At 44.8% G+C, this 19,204-nt stretch overlaps 1 protein-coding gene across 2 annotated transcripts in view; it reads left to right on the top strand.

The window, feature by feature from the left end:
* Positions 1-19,204, top strand: part of LOC110488159 (ubiquitin-conjugating enzyme E2 E2) — an 81,619-nt gene that overhangs the window by 27,378 nt on the left and 35,037 nt on the right. For both annotated transcript variants that reach the window (XM_036971431.2, XM_036971430.2), the window contains exon 4: positions 8,592-8,724. In XM_036971431.2, coding sequence (XP_036827326.1) covers positions 8,592-8,724 — 133 coding nt within the window. The remainder of the gene's footprint in view (positions 1-8,591; positions 8,725-19,204) is intronic.

Raw genomic sequence — 19,204 nt, 5'->3', positions numbered from 1 at the left:
GTTAATGAATTACCTGTAAGGTGCAGTAATGGCAACATGAGAGGTTATCATCACTCAGGTGATCACTGGGGAAGCTTGGGAAGCAGGGTATTAACCTGGACTGGACAGAGACCGTTGTGTCTTGTCCATTTATTTACAGGGCAGTGAAGTATTCGGAGAGTGGTAATAGGTTACTGTAGCTAGGGAGTTGTTGCTGCATGTTTGTAAACATAACACAGACGACAGAGACAGAAGTGGAGCGACGTAGACAGACTTTCTTTCCATGTCATTCAGGGAAGAAGCAGGAGGAGAATACGAAGGTTGATGGTTATGGAGCTTGTGACTGCACTGTGAGAGAAAGCTGAAATCCTGATTAGGGGCTAGATTTAACCCGATTGCCTTTAAAATGTACATAGCGGACAAAATGCAATGTTCCCATGTTCGCAAAGACCACATTCATTGTCAACCCTGTATATGTCGGCTCAATGGGAAATTACCTTTAAATGTTTAGATCTTGTCATACCAAATAATTCACAAACCAAAATAGTTGATTTCATCCCCTTCTGATGATTGAAGTTGATAATATTCTGTTTATATGGGGGTAAGTTGAGTAAGAGTGAGTGGCATGTAGGCCTAATGCATTGCTTGCTGTCTGGCTGATGCTGTCTGCAATATGTACCTAATAAAGTTGTCACTTGATTTCCACATGATCTGTTCATAATAATTCAATTGATGGATGTCATGTAAGTGGAAGTTATGAACCAAATTACAAACCATTGATGCGTGACTATTAGCAATTCAGTATTTATTCCAGTCATGGAACACACACAGTCACACACATACTCCAGGGATGGGTTGCTAGGCGATGGGGCCGAAGACAATGGGAACACAATTGGTTTACCGCTCATTGAAAGGTCAGAGGGCATCGGATCTTTCTTTCTCCCTCCTCCCAGCCTGTATGTTGCTCTTGATGAAAGTGTGCATTGTGAGCATTTAGCTGGCCAAACGAGGACACACAAAGACCAGTACCAAGCGGACACAGGCCTTTTAGCTGGAAGGAACAAAACACTGAAAAGAGCTTTTCTGTCTGAGGGATTTGGGTATTTTCCCCTCTTTCTGAGCCTTTAACAGTGGAGTATTCCACGAGACCTCAATGAGACTCAATGACTGTGTTGCTGATTGTTCACTATAACGATCCTGTGTGTGTGTGTGTGTGTGTGTGTGTGTGTGTGTGTGTGTGTGTGTGTGTGTGTGTGTGTGTGTGTGTGTGTGTGTGTGTGTGTGCGCGCTGGTGACTGGTTACTTATAGTCTTCAGGAGCCCCCTAGACCTGCTGTAACTGAAGCATTGTCAAGGCATTTATGAGCACAATAAAAGATGATGTAATCAATTCACGTTGACTAGTCAATAATAATCACATTGGTGGTTCTCTCTTTGATGATGATTGACATCACAGAGATCAGTGTAGAAACATGGAATCTGAGTAATGGAATTCCAATCTGAATTGACATTTAATAGGATAAACCAGGTCATATGGCGACCACAGGGATGATTGGGAATGAATCACAACTGATCAGGTCACGGTTAATATTAAGGTTAATATGCATGAATCAATGTGTTAGTGAAACAAGGTGAGAGAAGAGGAGATGAGAGTGTGTGTGGGGGGGCAGAGGAGAGGAGAGTGGTCACTGACGTGTATGGATGGATTTGGCAATGTGTCTCTGTGCCGCAGTAGCTAGCTGGTGCAGTATCATCTATCCACAGGCAGGTATAATCCAGTTAGCCCATAATCTGGAATGGGAGGGATTAGCTTTACATGGTGGAGTATAAGTACATGGTAATACTACTGTACTCCCATTGTCTGTCTGTCTGTCTGCCTGCCTGCCTGCCTGTCTGTCTGTCTGCCTGTCCGTCCGTCCGTCCGTCATCTTTTCTCTCTCTCTCCCTCGATCTCTAGTATGGAGTTATGCAGGGTAAGCACTCAGGATATGCTCCTTAGTGAGTTGTTGTTCCCTAGTGATTTGTTGACATCCATGCAGTACCCTTGGGCCTAAAAACATACAACACTTCACTTATATAATGAGTCACTCCATGAAAGGGGAAATGACCAAGTTCATATTATGGCAAGAACAGCTCAAACAAGCGAAGAGAAACGACAGTCCATCATTACTTTAAGACATGAAGGTCAGACAATGCGAAAAATGTCAAGAACTTTTAACGTTTCTTCAAGTGCAGTCGCAAAACCAATCAAGCGCTATGATGAAACTGGCTATCATGAGGACCGCCACAGGAAAGAAAGACCCAAAGTTACCTTTGCTGCAGAGGATAAGTTCATTAGAGTTGACTGCACCTCAGACTGGAGACCATATAAATGTTTCACAGAGTTCCAGTAACAGATGTAACAGTATAACTTTAGACCGTCCCCTCACCCATACCCGGGCGCGAACCAGGGACCCTCTGCACACATCAACAACAGTCACCCTCGAAGCATCGTTACCCATCGCTCCACAAAAGCCGCGGCCCTTGCAGAGCAAGGGGAACTACTACTTCAAGGTCTCAGAGCAAGTGACGTCACCGATTTGAAACGCTATTTAGCGCGAACACCGCTAACTAGCTAGCCATTTCACATCCGTTACACAGACACATCTCAACATCAACTGTTCAGAGGAGACTGAGTGAATCAGGCCTTCGTGGTCGAATGGCTGCAAAGAACCCACAACTAAAGGACACCAATAAGAAGAAAAGACTTGTTTGGGCATTGGACCGGTGAGCATGAGCAATGGACATTGGACTGGTGATGTTGTGGGGGTGCTTTGCTGGTGACACTGTCAGTGATTTATTTAGAATTCAAGGCACACTTAACCAGCATGGCTAGCACAGCATTCTGCAGCGATACGCCATCCCATCTGGTTTGCGCGTAGTGGGACTATCATTTGTTTTTTTAATGACCCAACACACCTCCATGCTGTGTAAGGGCTATTTGACCAAGAAGGAGAGTGATGGAGTGCTGCATCAGATGACCTGGCCTCCACAATCACCCGACCTCAACCCAATTGAGATGGTTTGGGATGAGTTGGACTGCAGAGTGAAGGAAAAGCACCCAACAAGTGCTCAGCATATGTGGGAACTCCTTCACAACTGTTGGAAAAACATTCCAGGTGAAGCTGGTTGAGAGAATGCCAAGAGTGTTCAAAGCTGCCATCAAGGCAAAGGGTGGCTACATTGAAGAATCTAAAATCTAAAATATCTTTTGATTTGTTTAACACTTTTTTGGTTACTACATGATTCCATATGTGCTATTTCATAGTTTTGATGTCTTTACTATTATTCTACAATGTAGAAAATAGTAAAAAATAAAGAAAAACCCTGGAATAAGTAGGTGTGTCTAAACCTTTGACTAGTACTGTACATCGGATGGTGCCCTCATTGATCGTATCGCAGCTGTCACGTGTGCCCCCTCTCCAGCCTCTAGGTCACCAGGCTGCAGATTATTGCGCACACTTGTCACCATTGTCACGCACATCAGCGCCTCATGACACTCACCTGGACTCCGTTGGTCAATTTCTTCAACAAATGATCAGGTCTATATAATTATCAAACATACATTAGTAATGGAAAGGAAACACAGACCCTTTGTTTAATTATTAAAATGATCCTTTAGTAATACAATTGTAGGCAGAAGTTGGTACAGAGTACAGTATATGATAGCTCTCCCCAGGTTCTGCAAAATGTCTAAGACATCCTGTAACTCATATAGCCTCTCCCAGTCCTCCTTGCGTGAGTTTCCCTGGCAACAGCATTTTAATAAATCTAACCTCTCCCTGACATCAGCAACCATCTTGTCAGCAATTAAAAGCTCAGAAGTGGGTTTGACCGAAACTTGACCTTTCATCTCAAGTATAGGGTCATAACAAGGTGAATGAGTCTAAGCATCTTCTGACAGGTGGCTGTTTTCATCAGGCCTGCAGCAGCCTTGTGTTCTCAGAAAACCAGTCGTATTAACAGAACCTCAGATAGCCAGGTGGGGCCCAGACAGGATGAGTATGTATGAATCTGATAATGTCTGAAGGGCACAACACTCAAAACAGGTGTTAATACACACACAGAGGTCTCTTAGGAGAGGAGACCTTACAGTTTATCATAACATAATTTATTAACCCGTTAAAAGGTATGAGGCCTTCGTTTAACCCTCTTCAACTCCATCACCTCCTTGATTACCTGCCCCAGGTGGTGTTTGTGTTTCAGTTTGTCTGTGTGTTGATCGTGTTTCTTTTTCTGTATTATGTTTCGTTCATTCATTAAATGTATTCACTCCCTGAACCTGCTTCCCAACTCCCAGCGCACACGTTACACCCCCTTATAAATATCTGGGCATCTGGATTGATGAAAAGCAGAGGATAAATTCATTAGCGTTACCAGCCTCAGAAATTGCAGCCCAATTAAGTGTGTGTGTGTGTGTGTGTGTGTGTGTGTGTGTGTGTGTGTGTGTGTGTATTTCGTGTATAAGGGTGTTTGTGCGTGCGTGTGTATGTGTTCAACAGGAGAGGTAGTGGTGTCAGGGATATCCTCTGTCATATAATACCTCCCTCTGACTGACTGGGACATTTCCTCTATCCACACTGCTACCAGTGTCAGACTGGGACATCTCTTCTATCCACACTGCTACCAGTGTCAGACTGGGACATCTCCTCTATCCACACTGCTACCAGTGTCAGACTGGGACATCTCTTCTATCCACACTGCTACCAGTGTCAGACTGGGACATCTCCTCTATCCACACTGCTACCAGTGTCAGACTGGGACATCTCCTCTATCCACACTGCTACCAGTGTCAGACTGGAACATCTTCTCTATCCACACTACTACCAGTGTCAGACTGGGACATCTCCTCTATCCATACTGCTACCAGTGTCAGACTGGGACATCTCCTCTATCCACACTACTACCAGTGTCAGTCTGGGACATCTCCTCTATCCACACTACTACCAGTGTCAGTCTGGGACATCTCCTCTATCCACACTGCTATCAGTGTCAGTCTGGGACATCTCCTCTATCCACACTGCTATCATTGTCAGTCTGGGACATCTCCTCTATCCACACTGCTACCAGTGTCAGTCTGGGACATCTCCTCTATCCACACTGCTACCAGTGTAAGTGTCCAAACTCTCGAGACGTCTGTGATAGTTCCTGTTTCTTTGCATGTGATGCCCAGCTGCCGCCTGAGTAAAAATAGTTTTCAGGAGAAGCCGTGGGAGATGAGGGAGGAGGGGTGAGGGAGGAAGAATCTTGGGGGGGGGGGGGGGGGGGGGGGGGGTTTATGGTTAGGGGGAGACTGTGTGATGGTGTGGGTGTGGGGGAGAGAGGGGAAGGGGGAGAAGGTAGGGAGGAGTGAGGGAAGAGGAAGCCTTGGTAGAGGGAGTTGATGAACAGAGAGGGAAAAGACTGTGACACTAATATTACATCATCAACCGTCTCCGATGTCACTGAGGCCTGTTTCTCCACAATTATGCTTTTATGCTTTTATGTGTGGTTAGGCTTTTACTACCCACCACAGTGGCAGAGTGAGGACCGGTGATTAAACACATTGATGCAGTACAGTAGTTTGTTATGCTGCTGGATAGAGAAACCAGTAGTTCCACAAGCCGGGGTTAGATATGTGTGTCGCTGGTGGTGCTCTAATCATATCCAGATGCAGTCTGTAGCCTATATATAGACTTACTGTGGGAAGAGAGGGGAGAAAATAACTATTTTGGCCAACCATAAGAGGACTAGTAGAGAGTGCCATGTAAAACGTCTGTCTCAACCACCGACAGTGATGGGTTGATTTGACCCACAAACATAGATCTCTCCTTAATCATTCAGTCATGTTGGGCAACAACAGGCTAGAGCGTGACGAGGTCCAGAACTATTTACTACAGCCAAACTGTCTGTCTCCTGGAGGCACACCTCTCTCAATCTACTCCCCCTATCTCTCCCTCTCAATCTCCCCTCCGCCTGTCTCGCTCACTCTCATTCTTCCCTCTCTCTCTCGCTCACTCTCATTCTCCCCACTCTCTCCCTCTCATTCTCTCCTCTGCCTCTTTCTCCCTCATTCTCCCCTCCGCCTCTCTCTCTCGCTCACTCTCATTCTCCCCACTCTCTCCCTCTCATTCTCTCCTCTGCCTCTTTCTCCCTCATTCTCCCCTCCGCCTCTCTCTCTCGCTCACTCTCATTCTCCCCTCTCTCTCCCTCTCATTCTCTACTCTGCCTCTTTCTCTCTCATTCTCCCCCCCCCCCTCTCTCTCATTCCCTCCTCCCCGCCTCAGACTATTTACAGTACATGGACCACAATGTGTCATCTCTGGCAAAAGAGAGAATTCTCCTTTCTAAGCTTGTTTCCCACAATTCCTAACTGTCCAAACTGAGCTAGACAGAAAATAGAGGCCTACCTCTTTACTGCAGGCTACCATTTCACATGAATGGCTTTAGTGATACTCTCACTCGCGTTGCATTAATGCCTCCCCTCTCAATCTCTTTCTCGCTTTCTACTGCTTTGCCCCCGTCTCTCCCTTTCTCTCTGTCTCTCTTCCAGCCGCTCTCTCTCTTTTAACCCTTCTCTCTCTACTTGTCTCTGCCTCGCTCGCTCCCAATCCCCCTCTTCTCTAAGTGATGAAAGTAAGAGCGGTATAAGACAGAGGTGTGTCTGGCCTGATTCCTTTGGGAAAATAGGATTAGATTATCTGTTTTCTCCACTGTGTGTAGTAGGAGGCAATGTAACAATTAAGCTCAGCAGCAGCCAGCTGCTCTCGTCTACACTGTAGTTGTCATGTACTACAGGGAGGGCAATCTGCCACTGTGTGCGGCAAGAGAGAGAGACTGTATATAGACAAATGGCATAAAAGTCTTTATTCTTTTGGAACTTCTGTGAGTGTAATGTTTACTGTTCATTTGTATTGTTTATTATCTACTTCAATTCAGTTATCTGTGAATTGAAATTGATCTTGTAGATAACTGCTTACAGATGCAATCTCTTATTTACCTGGGCACATATCTGGTAATGAATATGGAGGTATACAGAATAGATTGAATAGCAGATTGGATGGTTGATAAGAGAGACCCCCTTCTGGCTTCTACCTACCTCTATCTTTCACAACACACAAACAGTGTAACGGCTGTTGGTGGAAGAAGGTGAGGACCAAGGTGCAGCGTGGTACGTGTTCATCTTTATTATTGGAACTGAACACTGATTAACCAAAATTACAAAGAGAATGAACAAAAACAAACAGTTCTGTCTGGTGCAGAAAGACACAAAACAACTACCCACAAAACCATGTGGGAAAAAGCTATCTAAGTATGGTTCTCAATCAGAGACAACAATAGACAGCTGCCTCTGAGAACCACACCCGGCCAAACACATAGAATGCCCACCCAACTCACGCCCTGACCAAACCAAAATAGAGACATAAAAAGGATCAGGGCGTGACAGTACACCCCCCCGAAAGGTGCGGACCTCGGCCACAAAACTCTGGCAGCTCCGGGTTGGAGGGAGGCACAGGACCCACTGGGCTGGGGAGACACATGAGACCTGGCTCTGGGAGCAGGCACAGGACTCCCCAGGCTGGGGAGACATCCAGGAGGCCTCTTCCTTGGCCGAGGCACTGGATACACTGGGCCTTGGAGGCGCACTGGCGGTCTCGAGCGCAGAGCTGACCCCACCCATTCTGGCTGGATGCCAGCTTCTACCCGGCAAATGCGGGACGCTGGCACCGAGCACACCGGCCTGTGAACACTCGGCCGAGACACCATGCACATCACCCCATAGCATGGGGCCTGACCAATCCCATGCTCACCACGGTAAACACAGGGAGTGGGCTCAGGTCTCTAACCTGACTCTGCCACACTCCCCGTGTGACCCCCCCCCCCCCCCCCCCCCCCCCCCAATTTTTTTGGGGGGGGCTGCCTCTCGGGCTTCCTTGCCAGCCGTGTTCCCTCAAATCGCTGGTTCCCTTCTCCTGCTGCCTCCGCTCTCCTGGCTGCCTCCACCTGTTCCCATGGGAGGCGATCCCTTCCAGCCAGGATCTCCTCCCATGTGTAGGAACACTTCCCATCCAGAATGTCCTCCCATGTCCATTCCTCCTTTTTACCACTCTGCTTGGTCCGTTGGTGGTGGGTAGTTCTGTAACGGCTGTTGGTGGAAGAAGGTGAGGACCAAGGTGCAGCCTGGTACGTGTTCATCTTTATTATTGGAACTGAACACTGATTAACCAAAATAACAAAGAGAATGAACAAAAACCAAAAGAGTTCTGTCTTTTGCAGAAAGACACAAAACAGAAAACAACTACCCACAAAACCATGTGGGAAAAAGCTACCTAAGTATGGTTCTCAATCAGAGACAACGATAGACAGCTGCCTCTGATTGAGAACCACACACAGCCAAACACACAGAAATAGAAAACATAGAACACAAAAACATAGAATGCCCACTCCAACTCACGCCCTGACCAAACCAAAATAGGTCAGGGCGTGACACACGGCTGAATCAGGAATTGAGTAACATGGTTAAAATGTCATTTCCTGCTTTCTAAATACATTCTGTACACTGAATTTTTTTTTTCTTCTACTGTGCCATTGCAGTGCGGGTCCAAAAGGAGACAACATCTATGAGTGGAGATCCACCATCCTGGGACCACCAGGCTCTGTATACGAGGGAGGAGTCTTCTTCCTAGATATCGCCTTCACACCAGACTACCCCTTCAAACCACCCAAGGTATACACATATACACACACACACAGACATATGCATGCATGCATGCTCAGGCGCACAAGCACAAGCACACACACACACACACACACACACACACACACGTATGTATGCTAGACTGGTGCTTGCTCAGGAGCCCATGTTGACGGATTCTGTTTATTTATATTTTGGATTTGGGCCTTGGGTTAGGCTTTCAGGGCTTGAAATACCGGCTATTTTAGAGACAAACAGTTACAGGTGCATCAATGGCGCCTCTGAAACACAAATAGACAAGTACATCTTTAATTTTAGCACGTATTTAAGGATGTTTCGCATGTGTTCCGTTCTATTTTTTAAATCATGATAACTGGAATACTCTAAAATAGGGCTGTCCAACCCTCTTCGTGGAGATCTACTGTCCTGTAGGTTTTCAGTCCAACCCTAATTTAGCGTATCTGATTCAGCTAGCTACGGTCTTGTTGAGCAGCTAATTAGTAGAATCAGGTGTGTTAAATCAGGGTTGGACTAAAAACCCACAGGACGGTAGATCTCCAGGAAGAGGGTTGGACTGACAACCCACAGGACGGTAGATCTCCAGGAAGAGGGTTGGACTGAAAACCCACAGGACGGTAGATTCCCAGGAAGAGGGTTGGACTGAAAACCCACAGGACGGAAGATCTCCAGGAAGAGGGTTGGACTGAAAACCCACAGGACGGAAGATCTCCAGGAAGCGGGTTGGACTGAAAACCCACAGGACGGTAGATCTCCAGGAAGCGGGTTGGACTGAAAACCCACAGGACGGTAGATCTCCAGGAAGAGGGTTGGGCAGCCCTGCTCTAACAAGATATATGGCTTGCCTTGGAGAAGATATTTTGAGAGCTGGAAGATTTTGAAATAACTTTGGACTAGGAGCATGTTGAGCAACAAAACAACGATTTGAATAGAAGAAAATAACAACTGACTGAGAGAAAAGCTGGTAAATGCAGTCTCTCAGCTCTGTTCACTGGAGTACTGGACACCCCTGCAGCCCCTGTAAAGCTGGGAGGTCCACCAGCTCTGGAAGCCCATACGCCTGTCATTGATGTCTATAAATAATTTTGACAGTAACCCTCTAAAAAGTCCTTCATCAACCTTTTTAATGTCCATATGTGCTAGGATGCTAAGTGTTTGTTTCTTGGGCTTCAGGAATGGGACTGATTTAAAAAAAAAAAAAATTGAATCAAATCAAAGTTTATTTGTCACGTGCGCCGAATACAACAGGTGTACCCCTTCCAGTGAAATGCTTACTTACAGGCTCTAACCAAACGTGCAAAAAAGGTATTAGGTGAACAATAGGTAAGTAAAGAAATTAAACAACTGTATAAAGACAGGCTATATACAGTAGCGAGGCTACATACAGACACCGGTTAGTCAGGCTGATTGAGGTAGTATGTACATGTAGATGGTTAAGGTGACTATGCATAAATGATAAACAGAGAGTAGCAGTAGCGTAAAAGAGGGGGTGGTGGGTGGCGGGACACAATGCAGATAGCCCGGTTAGCCAATGTGCGGGATCACTGGTTGGTTGGCCCAATTGAGGTAGTATGTACATGAATGTATAGTTAAAGTGACTATGCATATTTGATAAACAGATAGTAGCAGCGGCGTAAAAGAGGGGTTGGGGGGGAAATGCAATGCAAATAGTCCGGGTAGCCATTTGATTACCTGTTTAGGAATCTTATGGCTTGGGGGTAAAAACTGTTGAGGAGCCTTTTTGTCCTAGACTTGGCACTTGGGTACCGCTTGCCGTGCGTTAGTAGAGAGAACAGTCTATGACTGGGGTGGCTGGGGTCTTTGACAATTTTTAGGGCCTTCCTCTGACACCGCCTGGTGTTGAGGTACTGGATGGCAGGCTACTTAGCCCCAGTGATGTACTGGGCAGTACGCACTACCCTCTGTAGTGCCTTGCGGTCAAAGGCCAAGCAATTGCTGTACCAGGCAGTGATGCAACCAGATGCTCTCGAGTTTGCAGCTGTAGAACCTTTTAAGGATCTCGGGACCCATGCCAAATCTTTTTAGTTTCCTGAGGGGTAATAGGCTTTGTCGTGCCCTCTTCACGACTGTCTTGGTGTGTTTGGACCATTCTAGTTTGTTGTTGATGTGGACACCAAGGAACTTGAAGCTCTCAACCTGCTCCACTACAGCCCTGTCGATGAGAATGGGGGCGTGCTCGATCCTCCTTTTCTTGTAGTCCACAATCATCTCCTTAGTCTTGGTTACATTGAGGGATAGGTTGTTATTCTGGTACCACCTGGCCAGGTCTCTGACCTCCTCTCTATAGGCTGACTCGTCGTTGTCGGTGATCAGGCCTACCACTGTTGTGTCGTCTGCAAACTTAATGATGGTGTTGGAGTCATGCCTGGCCATGCAGTCGTGGGTGAACAGGAAGTACAGGAGGGGACTGAGCACGCACCCCTGGGGAGCTCCAGTGTTGAGGATCAGCGTGGCAGATGTGTTGCTACCTACCCTTACCACCTGGGGGCGGCCAGTCAGGAAGTCCAGGATCCAGTTGCAGAGGGAGGTGTTTAGTCCAAGGATCCTTAACTTAGTTATGAGCTTTGAGGGCACTATGGTGTTGAACGCTGAGCTGTAGTCAATGAATAGCATTCTCACATAAGTGTTCCTTTTGTCCAGGTGGGAAAGGGCAGTGTGGAGTGCAATATAGTTTGCACCATCTGTGGCAGGGCTTGCAAACTATCACAGACTACAAAGGGAAGCACAACTGATTGAAAGTATGAGGGAATATCAGTGAACAAATGCCGTGGTCAAGGCTATGAATAAATTGAATTTACTCAGGTGTTCTAAAGCTCATATCAGACTGAGAGTCTAATGCTTCTTAGGTAGTTCTTTCTGAGTTATGGTTTAGAAAACGATCTGTCTGCAGAAACAACAGTTACAGGGATGGCGGAAACAGCTTGATGGCACCTTCAGGGAGTTCTTCAGCAGTTCTGTAACATCCTTGAGCCTCTCATTCTCTTTAATTGCCGGACTCAACACGATATGGAAAGAGGCTAACTGTATAGGAAGCTCTGGGGACAGATCTTCTGGAGAATGGACAGTCAATCAATTGTCAGATGCAAACAGATTGTTATCTTTAGCAGACAACAGTTCTTGAGGACATGAATAAAAAAAGTTATTTGCGATTTCTTTCATACTGGTTAACCAGCGTTTGAGTTATGTGGTTGCAATATCAACAGTCCCTTTTCTCTGGTATACTATATCTTGGCAACCATCATTCAAGACTAAATTTAAATTGTGTGCAGCGCAATGGACATATAATGTACAATGTCTCAGGAAAGACTCTGGGTTAGCAGTACTCAGTATAGAAAATAGTCGGGCCCGCAACCTGGACCTACTGGTCGTAGGGGCCTGGACTCCGACCTTATGGGGGGGCCAGAGAATATGCGTTACGCGAGTGGCTATGTTCAGGGTTATTATTGAGAAAATACTCTATGCAGGTGCGTTGGTTGAGGGTCGACCCTGAGAGAGTTTAGTTTAGTGATTGCCTCAGGATGTGGGGCCTCTCACTCTGTCTGTCTCTATCTATCTGCCACATTTTGTCTTCTTTCTCTCTCTGTCTTTCTCTCCATCTGTCTCTTCCTTTCCTTGTCTCTCTCGCTCTCTCTCTTTCTCTCCATCTGTCTCTTCCTTTCCTTGTCTCTCTCTCTCTCGCTCTCTCTCTCTTTCTCTCCATCTGTCTCTTCCTTTCATTGTCTCTCTCTCACTCTCTCTTTCTCTCTTTCTCTCTCTCTCTCTCTCTCTCTTTCTCTCCGTCTGTCTCTTCCTTTCCTTGTCTCTCTCTCTCTTTCTCTCCATCTGTCTCTTCCTTTCCTTGTCTCTCTCTCTCCATCTGTCTCTTCCTTTCCTTATCTCTCTCTCTCTCTCTGTCTCTTCCTTTCCTTCTCTCTCTCTCTGTCTCTCTCTCTCTCTCTCTCTCTCTCTCTCTCTCTCTTTCTCTCCATCTGTCTCTTCCTTTCCTTGTCTCTCTGTCTTTCTCTCCATCTGTCTCTTCCTTTCCTTGTCTCTCTCTCTCTCTCTCTCCATCTGTCTCTTCCTTTCCTTATCTCTCTCTCTCTCCATCTGTCTCTTCCTTTCCTTATCTCTCTCTCTCTCTCTCTCTCCGTCTCTTCCTTTCCTTCTCTCTCTCTCTCTCTCTCTCTCTCTCTCCATCTGTCTTCTTTTCCGTCTCTCTCTCGCTCTCTTTCTCTCTCCAACTGTCTCTTCCTTTCTTTTTCTCTCTCTCTCTCTTTCTCTCTCCATCTGTCTCTTCCTTTCCTTATCTCTCTCTCTCTCTATCTCCATCTCTTCCTTTCCTTGTCTCTCTCTCTCTCTCTCTCTCTCTCTCTCCATCTGTCTCTTCCTTTCCTTGTCTCTCTCTCTCTCTCTCCATCTGTCTCTTCCTTTCCTTGTCTCTCTCTCTCTCTCTCTCTCTCTCTCTCCATCTGTCTCTTCCTTTCCTTGTCTCTCTCTCTCTTTCTCTCTCCATCTGTCTCTTCCTTTCCTTGTCTCTCTCTCTCTCTCTCTCTCTCTCTCTCTCTCTCTCCATCTGTCTCTTCCTTTCCTTGTCTCTCTCTCTCTTTCTCTCTCCATCTGTCTCTTCCTTTCCTTGTCTCTCTCTCTCTCTCTCTCTCTCTCTCTCTCTCTCTCTCTCTCTCTCTCCATCTGTATCTTCTTTTCCGTGTCTCTCTCTCTCTCTCTCCAACTGTCTCTTCCTTTCTGTTTCTCTCTCTCTCTCTTTCTCTCTCCATCTGTCTCTTCCTTTCCTTGTCTCTCCATCTGTATCTTCCTTTCCTTCTCTCTCTCTCATCTGTCTCTTCCTTTCCTTCTCTCTCTCTCTCTCTCTCTCTCCATGTCTCTTCTTTTCCGTGTCTCTCTCTCTCTCTTTCTCTCTCCATCTGTCTCTTCCTTTCCTTGTCTCTCTCTCATCTGTCTCTTCCTTTCCTTGTCTCTCTCTCTCTCTCTCTCTCTCTCTCCATCTGTCTCTTCTTTTCCGTGTCTCTCTCTCTCTTTCTCTCTCCAACTGTCTCTTCCTTTCTTTTTCTCTCTCTCTCTCTTTCTCTCTCCATCTGTCTCTTCCTTTCCTTGTCTCTCTCTCCATCTGTATCAATTGTCAGATGCAAACAGATTGTTATCTTTAGCAGACAACAGTTCTTGAGGACATTAATAAAAAAAGTTGTTTGCGATTTCTTTCATACTGGTTAACCAGCGTTTGAGTTATGTGGTTGCAATATCAACAGTCCCTTTTCTCTGGTATACTATATCTTGGCAACCATCATTCAAGACTAAATTTAAATTGTGTGCAGCGCAATGGACATATAATGTACAATGTCTCAGGAAAGACTCTGGGTTAGCAGTACTCAGTATAGAAAATAGTCGGGCCCGCAACCTGGACCTACTGGTCGTAGGGGCCTGGACTCCGACCTTATGGGGGGGCCAGAGAATATGCGTTACGCGAGTGGCTATGTTCAGGGTTATTATTGAGAAAATACTCTATGCAGGTGCGTTGGTTGAGGGTCGACCCTGAGAGAGTTTAGTTTAGTGATTGCCTCAGGATGTGGGGCCTCTCACTCTGTCTGTCTCTATCTATCTGCCACATTTTGTCTTCTTTCTCTCTCTGTCTTTCTCTCCATCTGTCTCTTCCTTTCCTTGTCTCTCTCGCTCTCTCTTTCTCTCCATCTGTCTCTTCCTTTCCTTGTCTCTCTCTCTCTCGCTCTCTCTCTCTTTCTCTCCATCTGTCTCTTCCTTTCATTGTCTCTCTCTCACTCTCTCTTTCTCTCTTTCTCTCTCTCTCTCTCTCTCTCTCTCTTTCTCTCCGTCTGTCTCTTCCTTTCCTTGTCTCTCTCTCTCTTTCTCTCCATCTGTCTCTTCCTTTCCTTGTCTCTCTCTCTTTCTCCATCTGTCTCTTCCTTGTCTCTCTCTCTCTTTCTCCATCTGTCTCTTCCTTTCCTTGTCTCTCTCTCTCCATCTGTCTCTTCCTTTCCTTATCTCTCTCTCTCTCTCTCCGTCTCTTCCTTTCCTTCTCTTTCTCTCTGTCTGTCTCTCTCTCTCTCTCTCTTTCTCTCCATCTGTCTCTTCCTTTCCTTGTCTCTCTGTCTTTCTCTCCATCTGTCTCTTCCTTTCCTTGTCTCTCTCTCTCTCTCCATCTGTCTCTTCCTTTCCTTATCTCTCTCTCTCTCCATCTGTCTCTTCCTTTCCTTATCTCTCTCTCTCTCTCTCCGTCTCTTCCTTTCCTTCTCTCTCTCTCTCTCTCTCTCTCTCCATCTGTCTCTTCTTTTCCGTCTCTCTCTCGTTCTCTTTCTCTCTCCATCTGTCTCTTCCTTTCCTTATCTCTCTCTCTCTCTATCTCCGTCTCTTCCTTTCCTTGTCTCTCTCTCTCAAATTCAAATTCAAATTCAAATTCAAGCTGCTTTATTGGCATGAAAAACATTGTGTCAATATTGCCAAAGCAACAATGTATACAATATACATTGTAACAAAATTGTAAATGATAGCAAATAATAATATAAAATGGTAGTAAATAATAATACAAAAATAAATACAATAAAATGGTAACAGTCTACAGTAAACATTAATAATTATAGTAATAACAATAATAGTAATAATAAGTAAGTTACTGTTTACTATGCAGATGTTATTATTCAGTGTCCCTCAGGCTATGGCAGGAAAATACATATTTGGCTGCAAGAGGAGCCATTGCTCCTTCGCCCATGAGTATTCTTAGTTTTTCCTCTGGGTTCAATTTGTAAAAATGTGGAATATATGTAGTCATTTCTGTGAATAATGAATCTCTTTGTGAGGAATATTTATCACAGTAAAGGAGAAAGTGCATCTCTGTCTCTACCTCCCCTGTCATGCAGTGACCACATACACGCTCCTCTTTGGGTAGCCATGTCTTTTTATGTCTGCCGGTTTCTATTGCCAATCGGTGGTCACTCAGCCTGTACTTGGTAAGGATCTGTCTCTGCTTCGTATCTCTGACAGAGTAGAGATAATCAGCCAATTCATATTCTCTGTTTAGGGTCAGATAGCAATTTAGTCGGCTTTGGGATTTTGTTTCGTTTTTCCAGTATTGTAAGTATGATTCCTTTGATTGGTTCATGATTTGGTTTATTGGAATTCTTTCTTTTGAAGCAGTGCTGGTGTCAGCTTGATTGGTGAGGTCCAACTGCAGTTCTCTCTCTCTCTCTCTTTCTCTCTCTCTCTCGCTCTCTCTCTCTCTCTCTCTCTCTCTCCATCTGTCTCTTCTTTTCCGTTTCTCTCTCTCTCTCTTTCTCTCTCCAACTGTCTCTTCCTTTCTGTTTCTCTCTCTCTCTCTTTCTCTCTCCATCTCTCTTCCTTTCCTTGTCTCTCCATCTGTATCTTCCTTTCCTTCTCTCTCTCTCCATCTGTCTCTTCCTTTCCTTCTCACTCTCTCTCTCTCTCTCTCTCTTTCTCTCTCCATCTGTCTCTTCCTTTCCTTGTCTCTCTCTCCATCTGTCTCTTCCTTTCCTTGTCTCTCTCTCTCTCTCTTCCTTTCCTTATCTCTCTCTCTCTCTCTCCGTCTCTTCCTTTCCTTCTCTCTCTCTCTCTCTCTCTCTCTCTCCATCTGTCTCTTCTTTTCCGTCTCTCTCTCGTTCTCTTTCTCTCTCCATCTGTCTCTTCCTTTCCTTATCTCTCTCTCTCTCTATCTCCGTCTCTTCCTTTCCTTGTCTCTCTCTCTCTCTCTCTCTCTCTCTCTTTCTCTCTCTCTCTCTCTCTCTCTCTCTCTCTCTCTCCATCTGTCTCTTCTTTTCCGTTTCTCTCTCTCTCTCTTTCTCTCTCCAACTGTCTCTTCCTTTCTGTTTCTCTCTCTCTCTCTTTCTCTCTCCATCTCTCTTCCTTTCCTTGTCTCTCCATCTGTATCTTCCTTTCCTTCTCTCTCTCTCCATCTGTCTCTTCCTTTCCTTCTCTCTCTCTCTCTCTCTCTCTCTCTCTCTCTCTCCATCTGTCTCTTCTTTTCCGTGTCTCTCTCTCTCTTTCTCTCTCCATCTGTCTCTTCCTTTCCTTGTCTCTCTCTCCATCTGTCTCTTCCTTTCCTTGTCTCTCTCTCTCTCTCTCTCTCTCTCTCTCTCTCTCTCCATCTGTCTCTTCTTTTCCGTGTCTCTCTCTCTCTCTTTCTCTCTCCAACTGTCTCTTCCTTTCTTTTTCTCTCTCTCTCTCTTTCTCTCTCCATCTGTCTCTTCCTTTCCTTGTCTCTCTCTCCATCTGTATCTTCCTTTCCTTCTCTCTCTCTCCATCTGTATCTTCCTTTCCTTCTCTCTCTCTCTCTCTCTCTCTCTCTCTCTCTCTCTCTCTCCATCGGTCTCTTCTTTTCCGTGTCTCTCTCTCTCTCTCTCGCTCTCCATATGTCTCTTCCTTTCCTTGTCTCTCTCTCTCTCTCTCTCTCTCTCTCTCAAATTCAAGCTGCTTTATTGGCATGAAAAACATTGTGTCAATATTGCCAAAGCAACAATGTATACAGTATACATTGTAACAAAATTATAAATGATAGCAAATAATAATATAAAATGGTAGTAAATAATAATACAAAATTAAATACAAAAATAAATACAATAAAATGGTAACAGTCAATAGTAGAAATGTAATAAATATAAAATCAAATTATGGAAAATGAAACTATAACTAACTTATAACTAAATAACGGTCATCTTCTTCTTTATATCAGTACTACAACTACAATCATCATTACTACGACTACTACTACCATCACTAAACTGTTATCACTACCATTACCACCCATATTTGGGATGATAAACATTAATAATTATAGTAATAATAGCAATAATAATAATAAGTAAGTTACTGTTTACTATGCAGATGTTATTATTCAGTGTCCCTCAGGCTATGGCAGGAAAATTCATATTCTCTCTCTCTCTCTCTCTCTCTCTCTCTCCATCTGTCACTTCTTTTCCGTGTCTCTCTCTCTCTCTTTCTCTCTCCAACTGTCTCTTCCTTTCTTTTTCTCTCTCTCTCTCTTTCTCTCTCCATCTGTCTCTTCCTTTCCTTGTCTCTCTCTCCATCTGTATCTTCCTTTCCTTCTCTCTCAAATTCAAATTCAAATTCAAGCTGCTTTATTGGCATGAAAAACATTGTGCCAATATTGCCAAAGCAACAATGAATACAATATACATTGTAACAAAATTGCAAATGATAGCAAATAATAACATAAAATGGTAGTAAATAATAATACAAAATTAAATACAAAAATAAATACAATAAAATGGTAACAGTCAATAGTAGAAATGCAATAAATATAAAATAAAATCATGGAAAATGAAACTATAACTAACTTATAACTAAATAACGGTCATCTTCTTCTTTATATCAGTACTACAACTACAATCATCATTACGATGACTACTACTACCATCACTAAACTGTTATCACTACCATTACCACCCATATTTGGGATGGTAAACATTAATAATTATAGTAATAATAGTAATAATAAGTAAGTTACTGTTTGCTATGCAGATGATATTATTCAGTGTCCCTCAGGCTATGGCAGGAAAATACATATTTGGCTGCAAGAGGAGCCATTGCTCCTTCGCCCATGAGTATTCTTAGTTTTTCCTCTGGGTTCAATTTGTAAAAATGTGGAATATATGTAGTCATTTCTGTGAATAATGAATCTCTTTGTGAGGAATATTTATCACAGTAAAGGAGAAAGTGCATCTCTGTCTCTACCTCCCCTGTCATGCAGTGACCACATACACGCTCCTCTTTGGGTAGCCATGTCTTTTTATGTCTGCCGGTTTCTGTCATGTATTGTCATGTTGTGTGTTTCTGTCCTTTCCCTTCACCCTGTCTCCTTCTGCTGGTCGTTGTTAGGTTACCTTTTCTCCCCCTCTTTCCCCCAGCTGTGCCTTGTCTCCTCCTAACTACCCATTCACCCCGTTTCCCACCTGTTCCCTTTTTCCCTCTGATTAGGTCCCTATATCTCTCTCTGTTTTTGTTCCTGTCCTTGTCGGATTCTTGTTTGTTGTGTTTCATGCCTGAACCAGACTATCGTCATGTTTGCTGTAACCTTGTCCTGTCCTGTCGGAATCTGCCGGTCTATCTGAGCCTACCTATGTTTGGTTATTAAAGAAGCTCTGTTTAAGTTAATTCGCTTTTGGGTCCTCATTCACTCACCGTAACAGAAGAATCCGACCAAGAATGGACCCAGCGACTTCGGATCCTCTCCACTCAGCCGTCGAGATCCAGGGAGCGATGCTAGGCAGACACGAGCAGGAATTGTCTGCTGCTCGACATGCCGTTGAGACCCTGGCCACCCAAGTCTCCAACCTCACAGAACAGGTTCACCATCTCCGCCTCGATCCACCGGCCACTTCCAGGGCTTTCGAATCTCCGGAGCCCAGAATCAATAACCCGCCGTGTTACTCTGGGGAGCCCACTGAATGCCGCTCGTTCCTCACCCAGTGTGATATTGTGTTTTCTCTCCAGCCCA

This window comes from Oncorhynchus mykiss, chromosome 30 (genome assembly GCF_057628025.1).
Source record: "Oncorhynchus mykiss isolate SJ-2025 chromosome 30, ASM5762802v1, whole genome shotgun sequence".
NCBI classification, from domain to species: Eukaryota; Metazoa; Chordata; class Actinopteri; order Salmoniformes; family Salmonidae; genus Oncorhynchus; species Oncorhynchus mykiss.
Note: the sequence above shows the minus strand (reverse complement) of the source record. Positions and strands in the feature narration are given on the sequence as shown.